Genomic DNA, 24,642 nt, shown 5'->3' with positions numbered 1-24,642 from the left:
GTATAATTAGTGTGTCATGTTTCAATGTGTGCTCCAAGTGTGCAGCACAGAAACTAAAAGCAGTTTTCCCAAATTTAGTGTTTGTACGTGGGACTATAACCATTAGCCGATCATTTCAGCGAGTTGAATAATGAAGATAGGACCGATTTGATAATGAGGTGATATATGATGGCAACTTGCCACTTTGGGCTTTGTAAATAAATAAAAAACAAGGCCTGTCATGTCCTACTGTTAGAGATGCCCACCCAACCTTATCATATAAGATGCGATGATGAGTGGAAAAACTCACCGGTAATAAATCTTAGGGTGGAGTGGTAAACTGAGTCGGGGTTTAGGAGTGGAGGCAGAGGCGTGCTTGAAGATAACGTCCCCCTAATCCAAAGCAGACAAGAAGACGGCGTCAATTATCCGCTTTCTACTGAACAAAGGAAAATTTGCTTTGTTTCTGTACAAATAGCCAATTTTTTTGTTGCAAGATATTTATACACTGTGACCCTCTCAATATTACACCCATTGGTAATATGCAAACTATTGTCCACAATATCTCTGGCTCTAGAGAACAGCACATTTTTAGTTTTGTTTGAAATCAGGACTAATTTCAAATTAAAAAGGGTCTGTCTGTGTCAATGTGCAGTATCAGCAAAAGCAATACATAACTGTATCATCCGCATGAAGATAGGGCATTGCAATTTGTTATAAAGGACATAATTTTGATATGAATTGTGAACAAGATCGGACTCGATATTGAACCTTGTGGAACCCATCTTGACAGAAAATACCGAGCAACCATTTCCCCAAATCACACATTGCTGTCTGTGAGACAGGTCGTCCTGAAACCATTTACAGGATTTATAGTCAAAGCCAAAATCACAAAGCCTCTGTAGGACTATAGCATGGCCAACAGTGTCAAATGCTTTTGATAGATCGACAAAGAGGACGGCAAAATATGACTCTTCGTCAACAGCAGAAACAATATCTTTCATAACCACGGTACTATGTTTAGCCCTGAAACCAGATTGGTGTGGATTTAACACAGTTTCCTGGGAGGAAGGATTTGAGCTGCTAATTAACTAATGACTCCAGGATTTTAGCAAGACCGGTACAGTTTGGAAGTTGGATTAAGATCTTTTTTTTTTATTACCACCCTTATGCCATGTGCAGGTTTCCGAACCTGAGGGACGACTCCGGGGGAGATAAGAGCGATAAAAAAAGATATGGGATTTGTTCGGCAATAAATGGAGCATGGAGCTTTTGAAAATAAGGGTCCAGTTAATCCCCTCCAGTTGCCTTCCTGCAATCGACAGCTTAAAGTGCCTCTTTAACAACTGAGGAAGGGAAGGGCCTGTAGGGTGAACTGAGAGGTACGGTTTAAGGGGGTACGTAAGCCAAGCGCTTACTATTTACAGCCGATCCTGAGTACACCATATCAAACAGATTTCCTGCGGTAACAACATGTGTGTTTGAGGCAATGATGTCTTATTTATCCAGCAGTCATCAAAGGAAGGAAGAACAAGGAAGGAAGGAGAAGGAAAAGATGTAGAGGATTTGTTTTTGTTTATATTTACCGCCTTCCAGAATTTTGACTGGTTTGTAGAAGAGCTAGATATTAATTCTATGTAATAATTGTACTTTGCTTTTCTCAAGGAAGATGTGTCTTTATTTCTAGGTTGTCTAAATGGGTTGCTTTGTCAGAACACCTCGCTAGAGCCCGGGCTTTGTCCCTCGCCTTGATCATCATTGATAATTCTGTGGAGAACCAGGGGCTTGATCTATCTTTTACCCAGAGCTTTTAAAAATGGGGCATGTTTATCAGTGATGGTGAGTAATGAATTTGTAAAATATTCCAACGCCGGTTCTACATCTGGTATTTGTTACGTGTGATGCATAGTGACTGTCGGCGAGGTCACTGAGGAAAGCCTGTTCACTAAAAGTTTTCAAATTTCTTTTGACAACAATCCTAGAGCTCCGTCTTTCCAGTCTGGCGCTTTGGTAACTGTCTTGGTAATTCCAGGAGAGTCTTATACGCACTTCAAGATGGACGTGTTCCAAAGGAAGGCTGTGTGAAGTTGTCCATATCTGCACCAGACCCGCGGTATGTGTTACTTTTTGGTTTATGCTATTAGATAATAAATAAGTATTTTGGATATGATCTAATTTATAACCATCCCACCCCTCGCTTCGCTGCACTTGTATATTTTTATGGTCTGCCACCGACCGAGAATGGTCTACACTACCGTGTATAGCGTATAACCAGCATCCGTCTCCATCTACTACCAATATCATCCCAGGCCTCCTCGGCGGCAACCATCCCGAATTATCAAGGCTGGCCCTCCCTTTTTTGGAGCCCTAGTCGAAATCTGTAGAAGGTGGCCCCACTGCATTGCCGTGTAGATGCTGTGGGGATATTCTCCTGAAGGACATGGGGCGGTGTGGACAAACCGCTGGGGGAGGCTGAAAGAACTACTGTAGACATTACAAAGAAGCCCTGAGGGACAGATCTGTATAACTAGAAAAGATCAGTAAAATTAAAATAGAAAGTGTCAAATGTATGTGTATGTATTGTAGTCAGTACAGATTTATTTATTTTTTTATATACAGAAGTTGTGGGTTTGTGCAAATTGTCTGTGTAAACATAATGAAGAAGTCCCTCGGTATTAAAAGTCCAAATCTTTATACAGAGAAAGTGCTATCTCCTTTCACAAATTCAACGCCATCTGGTTATTTTTGTGGTCACGCATGGGTGGATCGTAAAGGTGTCGGTGAAGACTGGAAAAACGTAGCCTGGTCTGATGAATCTCCATTTCTGCTGAGGCACCCTGATGGCAGGGTCAGAATTTGGCGCCAAAAGCATGAATCCATGGACCCAACCTGCCTCGTGTCAACAGTCCAGGCTGTTGGCGGTGGTGCAATGGTGTGGGGACATTTTTCTTGCCACATGTTGGGCCCGTTAATACAAATCAATCATCGCTTGAATGCCACAGCCTATTTGATTGTTGCTGACCATGTGCATCCCTTCATGGCCACAGCTGAGCGTTCAATACTCTTCAAACGGCTACTTCCAGTACGATAATGCACCGTGTCACGAAGGAAAAGTCGTCTCAAGCTTCTTTCATGAACGTCACAGTGAGTTCAACGCTCTTCAGTGTCCTTCCCAGTCACCAGATCTGAATTCAAAAGAACCCCTTTGGGATGTGATATGACGGGAGATTCTCAGCATGAATGTGCGGCTGACAAATCTGCAGGAATTGTGGGATGCGATCGTGTCAACATCGAGCAGAATCTCAAAGGAATGTTTTCCAAAATGTTATGGAATCCATGCCAGGAAGAATTTAAGTGTTTTGGGAGCAAAGGGAGGCCCTACCCAGAGTTGACATGTGACATGGGCAATAATGACAGCCAACGAAATGCACTGAGATTGATATGTGGGCATATTGCAAGTATTAGTATAGTTTTCCTAACAAATTACACGAGTGAGTTGATATTCTAATGAAATATGGCACGGTTTTTGCTACAAATTGGTGCACAAATCCGTCGCACTGGGTGGGAGGTAATGGGAGGGGGCTATGTTAAAAACAGGAAAAAACATCATTATATGTTCAGACACCATGTATGTGTGTATATGTGTATTTATACATTATTTGTTATAAAACTGCGCGATATCTGTATATCTGTATATACATAGGCATATTCCCTCTATCTATTCCATTTTATTTTTATTGTATTTTATTCTATATATTTTTATCTTATTCTATAAGTATTCAACTTACTGTATTACGTTTTAGGTCACGTCAGTTAGTCGGTCTATTAGAAAGGAATTTTTTACTTTTATTTTTTTTTTCCGAGGACATATTGTGTGCTATCACCGGGTGCGTTGCATTACATTTCACTGCATATATGTATGAAAGTATGTATATGTATGTGACAAATAAAAAATCTTGAATCTTGAATCTTGAATCTTATCTAACCGAGCGCGAATAGAGCGCACATTCAGACACCGCGGCAAGATGGCGGCGCTGTTGACGCAAACGACAGGCGAGTGCGGAGTCCGGCGCTGCGCGACGTTGGAACCGGGGGGAACAAGCAGATCTCCTACTCGGAGAACTTGGAAAGGAAAGGCTGTTAGAGACGGGGCCCCGCGTCGACAATTCGGGGTAGTTTCCCGGCCTCGAGTCACCCGCAAACGTCCCGCGGGCCTCCGTGGTTCGCATCGCGGCACGGACACGGTGCTTATGACGCACGGTTTTTTTTTTTTTGTTTTTTTTAACCGCTGCGATGGTCACGTGACGTGGGCGGAAACGGCCTCATAGTCCGCTCCGACTCTCCCGCGAACGCAGCCATTTCCTCTTCCCTCTCCTCGCTGCCGGGTGAGTGTCGCTCGGCGCCGCCGTCGGCGCCGCGCGGTTCTAAATTCGGCTTCCAGGCGCCGCCTGGGGTGGCGCCGCGTGGCGGGGGCCTCGAGGCTCGGCGTCCGGCCGACTCGCGGAGGGGACTCCGACCGTTGCATTTGTACCACGTGTGCGCAGATTTTCCCGCTGAGCCCTTGCGCTAGCTAGCCGTTAGCCGTTAGCCTGGTCGAAAGAGCGCCTTCCACGCCGCCGGGCTAGCGCAGGTCCGGCGCATTCCGTTGCATTGTTCTCCGCAAGGTGCCCGGGGTCCCCCCGAGCTGCGGGAAGTCGCTATTCGTCGATGACATTTCGCTACGGGCCGTCGGTCGCTGGGCGGAACGGGCTGAAACGCTCCACCGTCCGATTGTTCTAGTCGAACTGTGACAAAGTGCGGTGTGGCGCACTCAGCCGCTAGCATTAGCACGTAGCTAACGGTTGCTCCCAGATCCGACTACTCGCGTTGGCAGGCGCGTTGTCTGGCTGTCTTCCAGCCCTGCGTCCGGCGTTAGTGATAACGCAGTGGGCATCGCGATCCGAATGTGTGATTTTAAGCTGACGCCGCCCGGAAAGAAAGTGCTAGAGTGTCGAGCTAAATTAGCTGGGCCGCCCGAAAGCCGCAATCCCGACGCACGCCGGCCCCGGGAGTTTGTCAGGCTGCAACAAAAACACCGCGACCGGTTCAGCCCTAAAACGGGGTCTTCTAAATAGCCGCCGTCACAATAAGAACACGCTTTGGTGTCGCTGGGTAGTGCGTGGTGCTGCACGACTGACCATCCCGCCTTGTTTCCGCAGATCGTTTCCAGAAACAACGACTCTACGATGGCAGAAGGGCAACACATCACGGTTCAGTTCAAGGTAAAGCCATTTTATTTTAATATTATTTTTGCTTATTTATCTCCCATCATTTATTGTTTGTAACTCGGCGTAACCCGAGCCACGGTGTGTTAAATCGTGCCCGACTTGGTGTTTCAGCTGGTGCTGGTCGGAGATGGAGGAACTGGGAAGACCACCTTTGTGAAGAGACATTTAACCGGGGAGTTTGAAAAGAAATATGTTGGTCAGTGCCGTTGTTTTGTTGTTCCATTGAATTCATTTAATGTAGTTACAAATTGTCAACAAATACAGTGGAATGGGTGACTCTGCCAGAAGTTGATGTAGTGAAGTTATTACACCAGATTCTGCTTAATGATATAGAATATATATATATATATATGTGATTCACTCCAATGGAAGCCGCTGTGCCGGGGACTTGTGTTGATGCGTTTGATCTGTTTCCATCCCAGCCACCCTTGGAGTTGAGGTGCACCCTCTAATCTTCCACACCAACAGAGGGCCCATTAAATTCAATGTATGGGACACGGCTGGACAGGAGAAGTTTGGAGGGCTCAGAGACGGTTATTATATCCAAGGTAAGAATCCCCACGGGCAGACAAAGTAACGCATCTCCGCTTTAGTTTAACATTGAGGGCGGGACACGGCCCTGTGCACTACTTCAAACTTCCAGGGCCTTGTTATGATTTGATGTCGAGTAACCTTAAACTCTTGGTTTCCCCTCCCTCCCGCACGCAGCTCAGTGCGCTATCATCATGTTCGACGTCACCTCTCGAGTCACCTACAAGAACGTGCCCAACTGGCATCGTGACCTGGTGCGCGTCTGCGAGAACATTCCAATAGTCCTCTGCGGCAACAAAGTGGACATCAAAGACAGGAAAGTCAAAGCAAAGAGCATCGTGTTTCACCGCAAAAAGAACCTGCAGGTAAACCCCAAATGCCGGTTGAACCCAGCGGCCATCTTTGATTTGAGTTCCCATTTGTGACCCCCCCCTCAATGCTTATAATGTCCCGTCCCTTGGCAGTATTACGACATCTCGGCAAAGAGTAACTACAACTTTGAGAAGCCCTTCCTGTGGCTAGCGAGGAAGTTGATCGGCGACCCCAACCTGGAGTTTGTGGAGATGCCCGCCCTCGCTCCCCCAGAGGTCCAGATGGACCCCAGCCTCGCCGCGCGCTACGAGGACGAACTCAAAGTGAGTGACGCCCACCCTGCGTGGAGCGACTGTTAACGTGTGCAGTCACTTACGGAGTGGTTCGTCTTGATTTTTCGGGCGCTCCGTTTGGTTGATATAAACTCTTGGGTGTTTCTTCTGTGCAGGTGGCGGCAGAAACGGCGCTCCCAGAAGACGACGATGAACTCTAACTTGTTACCAGACGCCCCCCCCCTCAGCTCACAGAAACTTGTCCGGTTCCCCTTCGGAGTTTGGCGCCTTTCCTTGTTGCATATTTGCAGATTCCTAAATGATGTTGCAGATTTATTTTTTGAACTTTTTTGTTTACGTTTTAAAACTAATACGATTTGCTGGAAAGGATGTTCCACTTAAGACACGCCCCGCCCCCTTCCATCTCCACTCGACCTCCCCAGCTCACATAATGCTATTGTAAGACCCACTGGAAGCACTATGGGAATAAACTTTGAATAAAAACATTCTCAATATCATTGCTTTACTTTGGAATATGTGCTATAATAATGCTGGATGTGTGGGTGTAGTTTTGTAATTTGGCCTTTAACATGTCATGGTTAGGTTTTCATTTTATAAGGAACATTAAAATTGTAGATCCACAGAAATTGCTGTCTGAAATGTTTCCTGTAAAACAGGTTCTCTGCAGATCTGTAGAGTGTTTGAAAAGTGTTCAAAGGCATTAATTAGGGTTTGTGACGTCTTCATTTTGTCAGATTTTATTTATCCATTTCAAATTTGCTATAAAACCCTAAACCTGCTTTTGGACCTAATGTTAAAATGCTGTTTCTGGATTAACTGTTGAAAACCATAACATACCCAATATTTTGACTTCATCCAATCTAGTACTCGCCCTCCTTCTGCCTGCGATAATTCATTGAATAAGCAGGTATTTGTCCAAAAGAAAAGCCATGAAGTCTAGTCTTACGAATGCAGCCTGGATAAGTTGCATTATGGCATCCTGTGGGTTTGCATTTTCAAAGCGTGTGTAATTCCTGCAGGCACAATTTAAATTTTTTTCACTTTTAAATTGCAAGTGCGTTCCCAATCGAATGACCCCGATGTGTTGTGCGTCGCAAACCTGTTGGTTTGGGTCATTTTGAGAAACGCAGGCTCAGTTACAGACAACAGCCGCTGGGTGTCAGCCCATCCCCTGCTTGAAATACCACACGTTACATAAAGTACTTTTCACACTCTGCAGTCGTTGCTCACAGCACGTTTTCATGGGTTTACTGAAGGGTTTATACCACCTGGTCCCATCCAGATAAGCAAAGCCACTGCATAAAAAAAACCCCCCACTGAATTTTGAGAAGTTTCTCTTGTTTTGGAAAGGGATAAGTTATGAAAAAAAACAATATACTGTGTATAGACTCCTATCCACAGGGATGACAGGGTAGTAACCTACAGTGATAACAGTAATTACAGTGATTTGAAGTATCGTTTCCTTATCGCGGATCGTGGTCATTCATGATTTGTGAAGGGTTTTTTTTTCTCCTCCAAAGTTTCTCTGCCGCAAACTGCATTATAATAACAAATATGAAAAATACACGTGAAAGAAAAAAACAAGATATACAATAATAATTATAATAATCATACCTTCGGATGAAGAGACAAATTCTTTTTACACTATATCATAGTAAGAAATATATTAAAAAAAAAAAGTAAATAAAAATAAAAGAGATCGCACAAAAGCAGATCTATACAAATGTGTTTTGAGAAGTGCTCCATTTCAAAGTGTATATTTCTTATCATATATTATAATACGAAATATGTTTTGTTTTGTTTTAAACTGGCGAACACACACAGACACACACACACACACACACACACACACACACACACACACACACAAAAACAATTCTTTCCATGACTCCCTCGGGGACCGCGGACCCCAGTTTGGGGGAACAACCCCCACCGCGACCCCGAAAGCGGTGTCACAGAATCGGGCTCGGTCGCACCGGCTCGCAGGTGCGCGTGCAGGTGCGCCGGGGCGAGGCGTCCCGCGGCGGGGCCCCGGTGTGCGTGCGCGCGCATGCGCACTCGCGCTCACGGGAAAAAAAAAAAAAGAAAAAAAAAAAAGTGCGTTTTTTTTTTTTTTTTTTTCGTGACGATTAATCCGAGGCGGCGCAGCGGGGACGGAGAGAGATTACGCGGCCGCAGCACAACTGTCGTTTTAATCCCCCGGAGCCGAGAGGTTTAGCAGGAAGAAAAAAAAAAAATTGAATAACCCCGCAGCAGCCATATTGGATGGAAACTCGACGGGGAAGACTCATTTTCGGTGGTTGAAAAGTTTGAACCCAGCCCCCCCCCCACCCGCCCACCCACCCATCCACCCACCCCGCCGCCGCGCCGCCGCGCCCGACGCCCCCTCGCCGGGACCGCTCCGAAGTCGCTCTTCCAGCCGGGATCCGTGCCGCTGCCAAGCCGGCCGAGGACGCGGCGGTTCGAGCGAGCGAGCGTGTCGGGTTGAATTCGGTCGTTTGTACCGGCGCTTTCGCGTCTGTCGGGGGGAGTTCCGCAGCAGCCGGCGAGATGAAGGACCGACTGGAGCAGCTCAAAGCGGTAAGGTCTCCCCGGACACCTCCGCGTATTCCTCTCGGTGCCGCCGGGCTGGACCCGCGGGGCCTCGGCACGGGGTCGGCAACACATCCTAACCCGCCGGCTCCCCCTCCCCCGACAAGTGCATGTCCCGCCGGTGGCCTGGTCCCGCTTTCGGTCGCCTGGAGAATAGATGTCTTGAAGGAAGTTTTGGGTTTTAAAGCCGTTGGACCCCGCAGGTGCGGCGCCGTGGCCGCGTAGCGCGTCGGAGGTGAAGTTCCACCGCCAAGAGATTAATGTGGAATACTCCGACCCAGAGGGCGACGAATAAGGGGAATCACGTCATTAATTAAATTGTAATATTGAAATTGAGATCAAGTCTTCCAAATACTGTAATTGAAATATTACATGGGCGTGCTCGTACGCTGTGCAGGTGTAGAGGACGTGTAGTCCTCCCTCCACATCCGCACAATGCGCAAATCTTCTCGCAATTCACCCAAAATTCATTTTGCTTAATCAAAATAACTCTTGTTCATATTAATACGACACAGTGTCAACTACAGGGTTGGGTAGATTCTAAGGGAAGCCTCAAAAAAGCAAAAAAAAAAAAAAAGACAAAAAAGACGCCGGCTTCTGTCAAACGCCTTACTTTACATGTTTATTCAAATTTCCTGAATCATTATGGGCATCCACAATAGAAGAAAACACTGTTAGAAGGTATATACATGCACCACAGTACATACACCATATTATGCACGCCATATTATACACCAAAAACAAACCAATCTGTTCAATAGGTGTCTTTATCCTGGTGCACAACCGCCGTCAATGGACATCGGATCTGGGTTGAGCCTCCCTCACGAACCCACATGTCCTTGTAACAAACCCCTGTACACGGTCACGCCGCCGGCTAAAGAGCGGGAGGCCCCTAGGAGAACACCCGTCTGTTTATCAAACCATTTCTCAGCAGGAAACAGGATCCGGCCGTCGACCGACAATAAGGAGTCTTTACTAACTGTGAGGTGGGGCCGGGATCTGGACCGGCCGCCCAGCTGAGATGTGTTTCCATGGCCACCCAGGACCTGTTGGCCAAATATTTGCTGTGTTTAAGTTGGTGACGCCGCCGGCTTCGGGAGCTCACACAGTTGGTATCAATTCCACGAAGGGAAGGAGCAGTTAGACGTATGAAGTACAAAGTAGGCCGCGGCCGTCTGTGTGACCTTTAGTTTACTGTTGTTGAGGTTGACGGAGCACAAGCAGCGTAGGTTATTAAGTGTTGCTTTCTTCTTTTCTGATTTGCAACCCGTCTCACAAGTTATCCTCCCAGTTCTCCTTCACCTTTCGTGAGCTTTTCTGGATTTTCACCCTTCATTTCCCTAATGTTTAGCTGTGTGTGTGCGTGTGTGTGTGTGTGTGTGTGTGTGTGTGTGCGTGTGTGTGTGTGCGTGTGCGTGTGTGTGAGCTGACATAATACCGGATTGTCTTTGGGGAAAAGAGGAGCAACAGGAAACTCCAGATAATAGTTTTGCCCGGAGCTGTGCTTGTGTGTGTGAGGGCTCAGCCTTCCTGCTAACTTAGCAAACTCCCAACTAAGAGAACGACTGACCTTGGAATTGTATTTTTTTTCCTGAATTCCTTTTATTTACTTGCCCCAGCTGTCGATGTGGTGGTCATTTTCTTTCTATTTTAAGCCAATGCTGTCTCACATTCATACTGTCAAATATTTCAGTTTGATTGAACACACAATGGAATCTTTGTCCATCCCTTGTTTTCTCGGCAGTTTATTAATTCAATCTCCATACCACGTAACATGCACATGCAAATACTTGTGTTCAGAGTTTTTCCACTCAAGGTGTGATGTGATGTCGGGTGCCATTTCCTTATTTAAGATGTGACTGCAAAATTTAAGAAAGCAAGAGAGGAGGATGCAAACTGGTGGGTGCCATAGACCACTGATGCTCAACCCTTTTCCGTGTGAAGAACACTTCATTTGATGGACAGTATCATGCCCCATTTGGTCCGATTTTGTCCCTGGGACCCAAATCTGACAAGGTGTTTATTGTTATTTATTATTTAAACCTACCAAACCTCAGTCCCTATTAATGCTTTAGTGAGATAGATAACAATGGAAGTATGAAAAGAGACATCCTCAAAATGAAACAATGGTAAAAGAAACAATGAATGATTTTGCTGGGGACTCCGTGTTGAGCACCACTGCTGTAGACCATCACCAGGGACCTGGACACCCAGCGGGCTCCATCCGGCATCATGCGTTCACGATGACGATTTTTTATGATGCCTGTCTTTCTTGCCTTTTTCTTGTCAACTCACTCACCGAGGTGGTTTGTTTCGGGCAGATTTTTTAAGCGGCGCGCCGCAAATATCCTTTTGAGGCGCATGTGTTTGTGCTTCCGGCCGACGGTCCAGAAGACAAGAGATCCACGAATCAATCTCAACCCTTTCGTTCCCTGATGACGTTCTGCCTTTTCCTCCATTCCTCTCTCTCTCTCTCTGTCAGCCCACCTGTTGCTTTGTCTGCTCTCCATTCATAATTTCTCTTCTCTGCCTTTTTATAATGAAAAGTTTTGTTAATCCTCTTTGTAAAATTCACCCCCCCTTTTTTTAATTTATTTTTATTTTTTTTCCTTTAATGGCTCCCAAGTTAGAAGACATGTTCAAGGACTCTCCAACACGGCAGGCACTCACAGATTTGTGCATGAACTTGGATCTCTGGCTGAAGTGGGATTTCCCTTTTTTCTCTCTCGGAATCACAACAGGACCACAGGTTTTCCTCCCAGTGCTTTGCTCTATTACTTAGTTTTGCTCCAGTGAACCAATTTTTGTCATTCGAGTGTAATATTTACTACGATGAAGTTCATTTGGAGAGAGCTGTTTGCTGTGATGACCACTAAGAGGTCCACATGCAGTATGAGATGCAGAACACACAGTGTAACCTGCATTAATCATAACATTTTGCAATAATTTCCCTATTGAAGGGTAATGTGCATCCGGTCAGATGTTTCTGTTGAATTACTGGCATTAAGCATAATGTGTCAATGTTAGGTGAACAAATGCCTCATACGATAATGATTTTGCTGATCATCACTGATGCTGGACAAATTAAATTGTGTGTGCAGTCGTCCCACCACATCACAATCTCAGCAACATTATACTTAAAACTTTATTATTATTATCATTATTATTATTATGTATTTATTGCTTTATTTTGAAGAATTTATGTTGTCCTTTTTATTATTATTATTATTATTTTTTTTTTCAGGCTTGGAGAATTATGGGAGGTTTTCAGGATTATCTCGTAGTATCCAAGTGTGGGATTGTGGCATGTTATTGCTATCTGGGTTTTATAAAGATGGAGATTGATTCCAGGCCTTCCGGGGTTCCCTCAATCCTAAATTTCCTGGAAAAAAACCCCAGAAAAAACATTAATAACGTTCATACCACTGATATAGCAACAGAATTCGATAAATGACGGCGATGGTAAAACAGAAATGGTGTTCATGGACAAGCTGCTTCCAAATATCTCATTAAAACGCACCGTCGTACAGTACGTTAGAGTGACGGGAAGGTTCTTCTAAATGAAGATTCTTAGATGTTATTTTATTTGAGCTTTGCAACATAGAATTGGAATATAATTATGTAGAGTTACAAAAGAGGATAAGAAAGTAGTTCCCAATAAAAGCCTCTTTTTGAGTTGATTGAATGTCTACTCTGCCATGAAATGGGTCTGTTTCTATCTATTTGACGGGCACATCACCGTCAGGTCTCTGATAGAAAATGTTGCTTGCTGTGTAAATGATCTTTCTGTACAATTAACATACAGCTGAAAACGTCTTGTCCTACTTCAGTCCATATCACGTTATTTGTGATGGGAAATAGTGTGTTGTGCTCTACAAACACCAAGTGCCCCTCCCTGGAAGGGACCTTTTGAATCGCCGGTCCTTGAGACTTGTTTCGTGGCGTGTCGGTTATTTCCCCTCGTGACGGTGACGTCTCACGGGTTGACGACGGCGGGAGGAACATTTTACGCTCGTCTCGCGGTGAGAGTTTTATGAGGCTGTTGTGAAGGCTTCCTCAGAAACGGGCTCGGCGGGGAAAAGTCGCCCCCTGGACCTGCTCCTGTCAGCGTTTTTAAACCGTTCAAGAAAACAAATATTATCCTGCGTCTTTTTAAGCCAATGTGCACGGCTCTGACCTGTTCTGTTGGTGTAAGCGTGTGACACGTTTGAATCATGACAGACACAGGAAGGAAATGAATGCTGGGTCTTATCTCACTGCTGCAGAAAGTGTGTGTGTGTGTGTGTGTGTGTGTGTGTGTGTGTGTGTGTGTGTGTGTGTGTGTGTGTGTGTGTGTGTGTGTGTGTGTGTGTGTGTGTGTGTGTGTGTGTGTGTGTGTGTGTGTGTGTGTGTGTGTGTGAACTTTGTATACCTGCGCACGCCCTCGCATAGCCTGGCATAAGTGAGTTGTTCAGGCATAAACAACTTGCTGTCTAATTCCAGGAAGTTGCGCGTCCCTTTATGTGCACGGCGCATTTTCCTACAAGTTGTTTGTGATGCAGGGGCCGCCTGGACAATGTAGTTAGGGAATCATTTGCAATTCAAATTATGTACAAGTGTGCAGAAAGTTGAGTTCTAAATACAGACTTAACTTGGGGAGAATCCGCCCCGGTTATCTGGAATGGAGACCCCTTGCTTTCTGGTGTTTTATGTACTTGAATTGCATTTTGTATTTAAACGTGACAAGCTCTCGGTTATGCACCCAGTGGGTGTCTATAGCCTGATAACCATGTAAGGTATAACACAACAAGACACAAGTCCTCTTGTCTGTGTGCTACATACAGCGTGCACACAGTGTATGTTTGCAGATGAGTCTACCCTTTGGGGATCAATAACGTTTTCCATCTTTCTTTATATTTATTTATGACTATTTACGACTTGATCAAAGGACTAGTGTATTCTCATTTGTAGTCAAATAGAACCAACCAAGGAATTTGACTCGACCAAGTGTAGTAACCTCAAATTAGTAAGGCCGTTATTGTAAATTCCAAGTAGGTTGTGTGGTACTCGAGATGTGCTGCGTGTCATGATTCAGGTGTCAACAGCCAATATAATACATTAATAACTATAATTACAGCCATATATTGTGGTAGTTATGTTTCATCTTGGTTGCGTGGCCTGCCTTAAGTACAGCACTGACCTGGATGTCAAGTTTTCATTTTGGGGCTCAGAGGGCAGATCAGAGCTCTCGTCCTAAGGTCAGCTGACTTAGGAAAGGTGCGGCGCAGTCGGGTGATTTGAAGTCGTAAAATTATATTTGAAGCTTTTTTTTTTTTTTTTTTTTCTTTGTAGGTCTTGACTTTGGCCATTGCGGATTAACGGGGATCTTAAAATGTTAACACTTTATTAAAACGTTCGGTTCAGGCACTAACTCGTCGAGTGCTCATTCAAACGTTCATTTTATTTGGATCCCCATGTTGTTGATTTCTTCCTTTAGGGAAGCAGAAAAATACTACTTTTCTCGTCACATAGTGCTGCGGTTTTCTCCGACCAGCTCGTCTGTTTACGTGATTATTTTTCGAGTCCACCTCGAGCTCTTCAACAGTCTGGCGTGTGGCCCGACTGCTGCGTTAGTGTGTGTTAACAGGGAGTTTTGTGATGTGTTGTGTCCACAGACCTGCTGTATTATTTAGACTGCTGAGTAAAGACTTTCATTCACATCTTCTCTGATTTTTATGGAGACAGTGTTGACTTGAGTACTTTATTGACCCTCCCACAGCTGGAAGCCATGTTGAGACATTTTACCTTTTTTCCCCACATACATGCGCCTAAAGCTGAAGCACAGGTATCTGGGTATGCGTTTATATTAGGTTATGTCATTTTTAGCGGATTAGTTAGTTTGTGCTACATTTACACTTTCCAGCTACACACGCCTCTTGTGGCCTTTTGGGAGGAGTATAACCCGTGCTACAGCAGTTTCACAGTAGGAAGCCATGCAACTTCCTGTTTCTAGTCTCTAACATTATCACGTATGTAGCCAAAAGAGCTGATCAGCAGTGGTGCAAAATAACAACCTGATTAAAATGCTTGGTTTGCAACAATTAATCTTCTTTGATATAATATATGAACATTGTCAGCAAATATTATGACTCGAGAAAGGAGATTCGGCATTTTTTCCAAGGCTTAAAAGTTTGCCTCCTTGGACTGCACTCAAGTACAGTTTGATGCCGCAGCAGAGCGTTCCGATTGCAATGAAAAGTTCATCAGTGATGGGAAGCAACATTTGAATAAGACCCGGGTTGAAAAATTGCGAAACCTATGCGTTAAGCGGTTGCCCACAGGAGTCGACACGTCTGATATTTTCTTTGCTCTTATCCCCCCTTCTGTCTTGAAGACGTGCGACCAAGATGACGAAGAAGTGGAGATCGCGATGGACAACGCAGCCTTTATGGACGAGTTCTTCTCTCAGGTGTGAATTTTATCAACGTGGGAACAAACAATCTTTTGTTTTGTTTTGGTTTTGGGATAGATTTTGGTGTTTGTTTGTTTTTTTTTTTTGTCTTTTTTTAGATTGAGGACATCAGGAACAGCATTGATAAGATTGACGACAATGTGGCCGAGGTGAAAAAGCTCTTCTCGGTCATCCTGTCTGCTCCCACGTCGGACCAGAGTAAGACGCTGAACCTCCCTCCATCTTTCACTCCCTTCTTCCAAGCCTTTCTATCTGCTGCTTTTCTAACATTTCCTCAATGTTCTTTGCGGAGGATCCAATTTGCACTAATTCTCTTTCAAACAATATCTGTAGCCGTGCTGTGTATGATGCAAAGGTATTGTGCAAGAATGTTGAGCTATCATAGAGAAGCAGATATCAGTATTGGGAATGAGGGAATATTCCCCAAAAAATAATTATGGAGTGAAGATTTCGTGCAAAGGATTCTACAAAATTGAAGCAGGAAGGAACGGTACAGCAGCAGGAACCGTACAGCGCCACCACCCCGTTATTGGGGGAATGTGTGAGATAAATGTTAGAATTTTTTGAAATCGTGGAAGTCGACGTTCACCCAGTTACGACCTTGTTGTGATACTTTTTTCGTTATAACTATGGTAACAAAAATAAGCCCGGTTTGAATGCTTTCATTTTTCTATACGAGAAAGCCAAAACAAAACCTTAATTTCAACAGCAGCAAGAGAATCTTGCTGCTGTTGAAATTAAAGGTTGTCAGACGTTTTCGCAGCGAACAGTTGTGGGAACTAGGGGAGCTAGGAACCCGGGGAGGTCCCCTGAGGACTAGAAACCGCTGAGGGGCATTTTTATTTTATTTTTCCTGGTTGCGTTTGCAACAGCAGAAGAACTCTGAAGTGACGTCAGCCGACAGGGTTTCAGCACGAGTTCCGTGTTGTATTTACTCAGTAACCTTCACTTATTTCGGACTGTCCTCGGTGCGCAGGGGGGCCAGGGGCCGTGCACGTACGTCACCGAAGGTTCCTCTGGTGCCGGTTAGTCCCTGTCCTGGAGCAGGAGCTAAAAAAAAAAAAAAAAACGGGATTCTTAGAACTACCAACGTTCCTAGTTCCTGCAATGCGGACATAAAAAAAAAATAATAATAAATAAAAAGGGGATGATTCCTCTGCACGCACTGACTGCCCTGACACATTATTTCCACAGAAACGCAGGATGACTTGGAGGCCATCACAAACGACATCAAGAAGATGGCCAACAACGCCAGGAACAAGCTCAAGAGTAATTCACCTCCCCCCAAACGCATACAAATAGCAGGAAATACAAAAATACTTATTGGAAATTTTGATGATTAATCCCTGTCTTGGTGTTGATTCCCAGCCATCGAGAGGAATCTGGAGGCGGATGAGCAGGAAAGAGTGTCTGCCGACATGCGGATACGTAAATCACAGGTAAATACAAGGGGCCTCCAGTAACAGAGTCAACGATAACCAAACGACCAAAACCAACTCAACAGAACAGCTTCAACGTGCAAGTCTTTACACCGGCATTTCATCTAAATGTGATTTTGTGACCTAGCTTGGAGTCCGATAAATATTGGCTGATAAATGCTTGGCTTTACCCTCGCCCCCTTCCCCCCCCACACATAATCTGATACGTGCAAAAGTCAAATGTGTGGCCACGCCAACGGGGCGCTTCCCGGTGTCTCTCAGCATGCAGTGCTGTCCAGGAAGTTTGTGGAGGTGATGACGAAGTACAACGAGGCCCAGGTGGACTTCAGGGAGAGGAGTAAAGGACGAATCCAGAGACAGCTGGAGATCAGTGAGCGACGCGCGCGCGCGCACACACACACACACACACACACACACACACACACACACACACACACACACACACACACACACACACACACACACACACACACACACACACACACACACACACACACACACACACACACACACACACACACGCAGTCGTATAAGATAACGTAACACTTAATTGATCCCCCCCGGAGGGAAATTCAGGCATTTACAGGCGGCAGAAATGGTGCAGTCAAACAACGATGCATATGCACACACTTAGAGAGAGAGAGACACACAATGAAGAAAAAAAGGTAATTAATACCGTACTGATGCATGCAATGTGATATGCTGTAGTACGGATGCTGGACCTCCATGCTGCAACCCTACAAGAGGAGAATCCAACAAAATGTCCTCCTATCCAATATACTCATGGGAGCATTTTAACTTTCTTTTTTTCTCCTTGTGCTTCTGATTTCCAGCCGGCAAAGCCACAACAGATGACGAACTGGAGGAGATGTTGGAAAGCGGCAATGCTGCTGTGTTCACTGCTGGGGTAAGCTCATGTGGGAAGAGTAAAGAAATGGTAAACTAATACTTTAATGATACGCAGACTGATCTTATCTGAAAGGAAAGTTCTTTGTTGCACAGTGCAAATGGCATTACCATATTGGTTATATGATATAATAGATGGAATTATTTCTAATTAAATATGATTCATACCCATAGAACAATCTATCCTGTGCATAGGATCACGTTGTATATTCTGTGTATATTATATATTTAACTTGACTTTTTATGCTTTTTTCGGATATTTGTGTATATTTGGGAAATCATATTTTATTCTTTTGCTTTACTTTTTATTCTATTTTAATTTATTAGTCTTTTATTACAATTTTTATTTAATTTAAAAATTTTAGTTTTTTTGTTTTTTTTCTCAGACTGAAGGTTTTTTGTCATGCGAATCGTCTGTAGGCATGCACCAATAACCACCAGAACAAATTCCTAGTACATTGTAAACGCAGCCGGTGAAATAAAGTCATTTTGATTGTGATTGTGAGCGTCTCCGTGGTACAGATTGTGGACTCGGGGATCTCCAAGCAGGCCCTGAGTGAGATTGAAGCCAGACACAAAGACATCGTTCGCCTGGAAAGCAGCATCAAGGAGCTCCATGACATGTTTGTAGACATCGCCATGCTGGTGGAGAGCCAGGTACACTCTTTTACCCTTTGCTATCCATCCATCAGTGGTTCCATCCAACTCCTTTGCCGTCTGCGTTTTCTCGGCGGTCCTTCTCGAGTGTGTCTTCCATTGATCTATATTTATTAGATATATTATCATCTGCTCATGCGGCCCTCTACCGTTCCACCTTCCATTCCTTTTGATTCACTTCCATCTCACTGCTCAGTTCCTTGCGTTGTGGAATTCATCGCAAACGCCCTCTTATCAGAGATACAAAAATAAGGCGCGAGTACCGTGGATATTTCATCGTATTATAGACAATACAGCTGTGTAAACATGTGTTTCTTACTGATTACTCCATGCCTCCTGAGGGAAAGCCTTTTTTGAGGTAAGGCTCTTAACCTTTCTCAACACAGTTCTATTTTTTTTTGTTTTGTTTTTTTTTGTATGTTTTGATTACGCCCCGTTGTGATTTGTTTCTGGATGCATATTTGGTTTGTTTTCTTGTTTGCGTCGGCCAATCGTTCCTGCTGTAAATGACGTCATATCAAGCATTAAAGACTCTCTTCTGCTCTCGTAATCCTAGCTCCTGTGTCTACATTAGAAATACAGATGGAGTCCTTTCTATTTGAATGGCTTTGGCTTATTGTTAATCTTGCTTGATATTATTCATCTTCAAATGCTTTTTTTGTTTTTCCAGGGAGACATAGTTGACAACATAGAGCTGAACGTATCCAAGTCAATGGACCACATAGCAGTGGCCAAGATGGAGACCAAAAAGGCCGTAAGGTACCAGACCAAAGCTCGTAAGGTACTATACTCCATTTTGTCTCTACGATGCAATGTGACGCTTCCTGTGAGGGCGGTTTATGTTGTACCCACTTAACATTTCATGTTTACTAACCACAAAGACTGGCGACACACACTCCCTAACACAAGTTAAATTACGTGCTTTTCTACATCCTTCCCGTTCTTTTTCTTTCTCTTGTTTATCAACCTTTTTTCCCTCACGGACACGTTTATCCGCCTGTGATGTCCCGCCCCCGGGTCAGGGTGGAATGATTGACAGGATTGAGAGCAACATGGACCAGTCCGTGGGCTTTGTGGAGAGGGCCGTGGCGGACACCAAGAAAGCCGCCAAGTTTCAGCAAGAGGCTCGCCGCGTGAGTGGCGGCGCCCCTGACCCCGACAGCCCGGCTTCCCAGTGTAACACGCATAAAAGCGGAAGGCTGGTTCGGAGTACTGCTCGCTTTGAAATGGGGAGAACCACAGGGGGAGAAAATGGGCGTGATGTCACTCCCATCTTGATTCACATTTTAAAACCCACAAGGGGTTTGCAAATGGCAAAATACAGTATATCCCGAACCCTGAAACACAGGGCATGTTTGGAGTCTGTCTTCCCCTCGTGGCCTCGGTGAGGTTACAGTCACCTCTAAACTTCACCGCACAAACTCTAGATACTGATTTTGGGAAGCCTGGCTGACATGAAGATACACCCCCTCCCCACTCCGTACCATCACCACCATCCTCCCTCTGGACTCTGTGACCCCGACCTTTCGACCTTTCCCCCCTGATCCTGATCTGTGACGGACCCTGGCCCACTGGATCCCTGTGCCGTACGCCAACGCTGTATCCCTGACCGACTACCCCCAAAACCCACAAGATCCCTACACACACACACACACACACAGACACACGCATATCTCTTTTTTCTCTAACAGATTTCACATCCTTTTCTCGCTGTCCTTTCTTAGTATTTCATACTTTATTATTGCATTCCTGTCTGCCATTAATGTCTCAACATGTTTTTCCGACCGTTGACTCATAACTGCTGTTTATTACAGCTGTGTTCTGTTTCTCTTGCATGTGTGTGTGGTTTGTGTACAGACGCACACGCGTGCTCATGTATTATTGTGTGCCTGCTGGCATGTGCATGCCTTTCTTGACATAAGGTTTGGGCACGGGGTCCTGAAATGAAGCTGTGACCAAGCTACGAAAAGTGTTCATGATATTTGACACATCCATTGTTTCCCATCGATAACAATGCACTTCCTCTTCCAAAGGTCGTCCTCGCATTTGTGTTCTGTTCCCCTGCATAATGTTGCGCTCCAACGTGTGTGTGTGTGTGTGTGTGTGTGTGTGTGTGTGTGTGTGTGTGTGTGTGTGTGTGTGTGTGTGTGTGTGTGTGTGTGTGTGTGTGTGTGTGTGTGTGTGTGTGTGTGTGTGTGTGTGTGTGTGTTAGATTGGTCTTCACTGTATCCACTTGGTTGTTCCCAACAGAAAATCGTGATAATAACAGTGGCCGTGCTGATCTTGCTGGCCATAATAGCTCTGATTGTGGGGTTGTCGGTAGGATTGAACAAGACATGATGGGGATATTTGAGTAAAGGAGAGATTGAAAGGGTGAGTAACTGGACAACATGACCCCGCTATAGCGTTAGGTGAGGGTGTGAAGCCAGCTTTGGGCAAAAGGGACTGCATTCTTCTCTACTCAACTCGTGGGTGGGTGTATTTGCTGTGTGTGTGTGTGTGTGTGTATGTGTGTGTTTGCTCTCAACCTTCAGTTGGTTTATGTGGGGTGTGCTTGTTTGTATTTTAGATTGTGTGTGCGTGTGTGTGCATGTGTCTGGTGTGCACCTATGTTTGCTTTCCAACACTTTTAAGATACTTGGCCTCTGGTCACTGCAGAACAAACAGCAGAGGTTGTGGGCACGTGACAGACGGAGGTCGGAGTCTGTGTTTGGTGCAGGGTCGGTCTTGATGCCGAAATGCCTCATCGTCAACCCTGACGCACTGTCTGCCCCTCTCTGTCTCCTTCTCTCCGTCTCCCCTGTCTCTGGCTGTAGAAGATGATCATTATCGCCGTGTGCTGTGCCGTGTTGGCTGTTGTCATTCTCATCATCATCCTCACCCAGACCCTATAGGGAGAGCTTCTCATCTCCTTACCATCATCATCTTCCTCGTCCTCGCCACCACTCCCACCCGGCCCTTCATCAGCGGAACAAAGGCACAAGAACCATTCTGTATTTATAGAAAATGCACAGCGTCCTTCCAACGGCTGATGTGAGGAAATCGTTCCATGTTCCCAGGCCTTGGTACCACTGGCATCAGGACTCTTAGGTCTCCCCCTCCCCCGTGGTGTAGGGTGGCGGGGGATCTCGTAGTGTGAGGACACTGCCGCAGATTAGGAAACAAGCAAAGAAGGTAAAAGACGACTGTACAATACTTTTCTAAGACTCCTATGGGGGGGAAAAACAAAAAGGGAACTGAAAAATGCCAGATCCTTTCACCAAGGGAACACAAACCGACTCTGCAGAGCATTTAATGTGTTCATAACATTTCAAAGATTGTTCTGAGTGACTCCATGACACGTTGTTGTTTATTCCATTTGTTTTCTGGTTCGTCTTTACCCTTAAAGAATTACATTATTCCAAATTGCCATGTTTTCGAGCTGCTTTGAGCCGTGGCACATTTTAGTAGTGAGATAGTAAGCCAGCTATTGCCTCCTGCATTGGGCTTTTTTTTGTTTTGTTTTGTTTTTTTCAGAGAAAGGGGGCACAATCCAGCACTTTCAGATTAAATCTGCTCATGATTTAGTTAAATCATGTAATTTATTATTTGCCTTATATTGCTGTTTTTTTCTTTTTAATATGTGTGCGTTATTGCCTTATAGTGCTGAATAGTTCTCCAAACTTAAAGGGGGTCGGATGTTTTTCATTCTCACCTGATGATTCCTAAGTTTAGAGAGCCTGTCACTGTTGATATTTTAGAAAAAAAAAATACTTGTCTGTATAGATGCACAGAGAGAACAGGTTAAGAAAAATAACACTGGATGAAACTAAAGGATGGATTCAGACTCCTCTTGTGGAAGCCACCACATAGTGAAGCAAATCAAAATCAAAAATAGTTCTGGACTTTAATGAATAACAAAATCATGTCATATCAGCTTTGTTCATCTCATATGTGGTTTTGGATGGTTTTAAACTGGGATTTCCTCAATTGTAACTCTCCAAAGGCTACCAGTGCAAAGAGCTCTCTGGGTTTTGTGCGTTTGCTTTTGGGATGTCCTTTTCCTGTAGCACATCCAAAACCATGCATTCCAATCGTCATTCTTAACTTTTTAATCAAATATAAAAGTGTAAATGAGCCATTCCTCAACAACAACAACAACTGAGGCGGCATTCCCACACCTGCCATATTCCATGGAAATACACAGACATGCATCTCAAAATCAAAGCCCACTACCTGTCTTCAACCACCAGTGCTGAAAACATTGTTTTTGTGGTTTTGTTAAGGTGGTTTGAATATTGCATATATGAGTATTTAAATATGATGTGCGAGTTTGAGATCCTCATCTGTTCCTTTGATCACCTGAATCGAAATGCCTTTATCCACGAACAATACTTCACCACACGAGGAAGTGGAAATTATATTATATGTTTATAGTGAGCAGATTAAAGCCATTTCATTTCAATGACTTCTATTTGTACTCATAAGTTATGATACTGAAGATTTCAATGAACGAATTTTATCAAATTTTATTAAAAGATTTTATCTTTTTTTTAATCCCGGTTTCTTTCTCTTTCTGGTCCAAGTTGCTGGCCTTGGTGAGAAACATTTTAATGCAATTTTTTTTTCTCAGAATTGTGACCACTCCCAAGACTAAATGAAGAACGGTAAATATGCTTCTTAAATGGGCCCCAGCTGTTTACATCTAACAGGGTTGGCTGTGAAGTGAAGTGACAGTTTAACACCACTGTATAGTATTACCCGAATCATGTTTCACTGGGCAGTTCGTGTGAGGTGGAGGTAGGTGGAGGTTCTCTTTCACTTCTCTTTTTTTCTCTTTCACACACACACACACACCTACACCTACCTGCCTCACCCTTTTTCTCCTCATATCCCCAACCACACATTGTACTTTATTCCCCATCACTTAAAAAAAAATATATGCTTATAAATGCGAGGGGGTTTTGCTATCAGTTCTTGATCATACTCACCCCAATCTCTATCACCACTGATGTTATTTTCCATATCTGTCATATCCACAGAAAAAGATGATGATTACATTGTGCTGTGCCATCATTGGGATTGTTGGCTTCTCCTATCTGTACAGCTTCTTCTCATAAAGGTGAATAAAACAGGTAAACCCAAAGCTCAAAAGTGACATTACTATGTTTCAGCATTGACAAAACCCTAATTAAACTTTTTTTTTTTTTTTTTTTTTTTTAAATATGATTTTCTTTGTTTTCAGGAAAAACGTTTTTCTCCGAAAACTAGAAGATTCACTGAAGTGCTCCCCATCCCATCCTGTCAATTATTAAAAATCCCATTTTTAAGGGAAAGTAAAAGAGTCAAACCAAGCCAGTCCTGTGATCCCCTCCTCCCGTGTGTGTCCTCTTTCAAGTCTGAAGTGTTGAAAAACACAAGATAATAAATGTGCTGTTGATTTGTTTTTCACATATTTAATATTTAATACTAATTGCTGAAAATGAACCATATCAAATGTCCACTGGCGCCCCCGTGTGTGTGTGTGTGTGTGTGTGTGTGTGTGTGTGTGTGTGTGTGTGTGTGTGTGTGTGTGTGTGTGTGTGTGTGTGTGTGTGTGTGTGTGTGTGTGTGTGTGTGTGTGTGTGTGTGTGTGTGTGTGTGTGTGTGTGTGTTCTATTTCCTATTACTTCCTATTTGTTCGTATGAAGTTGTTGACTGTGTTTACATTTACTTAATGGTGTTTTTGGGGCGTCTCCGCACACCCCACCTGCTCCGACTGTCACGCGTGTTTTTTGGGTGAAGGGTTTTGCGGATCGTTTGGTCATCACTGCATGTAAATCCAGTGAAGCTTGTTATGTAATAAAACATTGATGTACATTGTATCTTGCATTCGAGATTTATATTCGTTTTTATTATTGCGGCTTCTGTAGACGATGACAATAATAATAAAACAGAATAATAATCAAATACTACTAATTAGTAACCACTACTACTAATAATACTACCACTACTAATAATAATACTAATGATGATAATAATAATAATAATAATGATGATAATAATAAGAATAATATAAGAATAATAATAGAATAATAATCTTTTTCTTTTGGAATAATAAAACAAAATAATAAAATAAAACTACCATAATATAAAACTACTACCACTTATAATGATAATAATAATAATGATAATAATCAAAAAGATAATGATATTAACAATAATAATACTAAAATAATGATGAAATTAAATACTAA

General features: G+C 43.9%; 2 protein-coding genes across 6 annotated transcripts; both read left to right on the top strand.

Moving 5' to 3' along the window:
* The first annotated feature begins 4,302 nt into the window (after positions 1 to 4,302).
* Positions 4,303 to 6,879, top strand: ran (RAN, member RAS oncogene family). Its single transcript, XM_080008010.1, has 7 exons — positions 4,303 to 4,364; positions 5,178 to 5,240; positions 5,358 to 5,442; positions 5,669 to 5,794; positions 5,955 to 6,142; positions 6,242 to 6,412; positions 6,538 to 6,879. Exons 2-7 carry the CDS (start codon positions 5,205 to 5,207, stop codon positions 6,580 to 6,582), a joined length of 651 nt encoding a protein of 216 aa, XP_079864136.1. The 5' UTR covers positions 4,303 to 4,364; positions 5,178 to 5,204; the 3' UTR covers positions 6,583 to 6,879.
* A 1,893-nt stretch (positions 6,880 to 8,772) lies between these two features.
* stx3b (syntaxin 3b) lies at positions 8,773 to 23,526 on the top strand (the record flags this gene model as incomplete). 5 transcript variants are annotated; one of them, XM_080008717.1, is made up of 11 exons in its annotated part: positions 8,773 to 8,962; positions 15,348 to 15,422; positions 15,524 to 15,623; positions 16,620 to 16,694; positions 16,794 to 16,864; positions 17,126 to 17,234; positions 17,698 to 17,771; positions 18,293 to 18,427; positions 19,098 to 19,208; positions 19,450 to 19,560; positions 23,449 to 23,526. In XM_080008717.1, exons 1-11 carry the CDS (start codon positions 8,933 to 8,935, stop codon positions 23,524 to 23,526), a joined length of 969 nt encoding a protein of 322 aa, XP_079864843.1. In that variant the 5' UTR covers positions 8,773 to 8,932. The 5 variants fall into 5 exon arrangements, with proteins under 5 accessions (XP_079864843.1, XP_079864841.1, XP_079864842.1 ...); XM_080008715.1 differs by lacking the exons at positions 19,450 to 19,560; positions 23,449 to 23,526 and adding exons at positions 20,678 to 20,800; positions 21,244 to 22,911; XM_080008716.1 differs by lacking the exons at positions 19,450 to 19,560; positions 23,449 to 23,526 and adding an exon at positions 21,244 to 22,911.
* Positions 23,527 to 24,642: the final 1,116 nt, after the last annotated feature.

Source organism: Zeus faber (assembly GCF_960531495.2).
Source record: "Zeus faber genome assembly, chromosome: 10".
Lineage (NCBI taxonomy): Eukaryota > Metazoa > Chordata > Actinopteri > Zeiformes > Zeidae > Zeus > Zeus faber.
The sequence above is the reverse complement of the archived record's forward strand: the minus strand, read 5'-3'. Positions and strand labels throughout refer to the sequence as shown.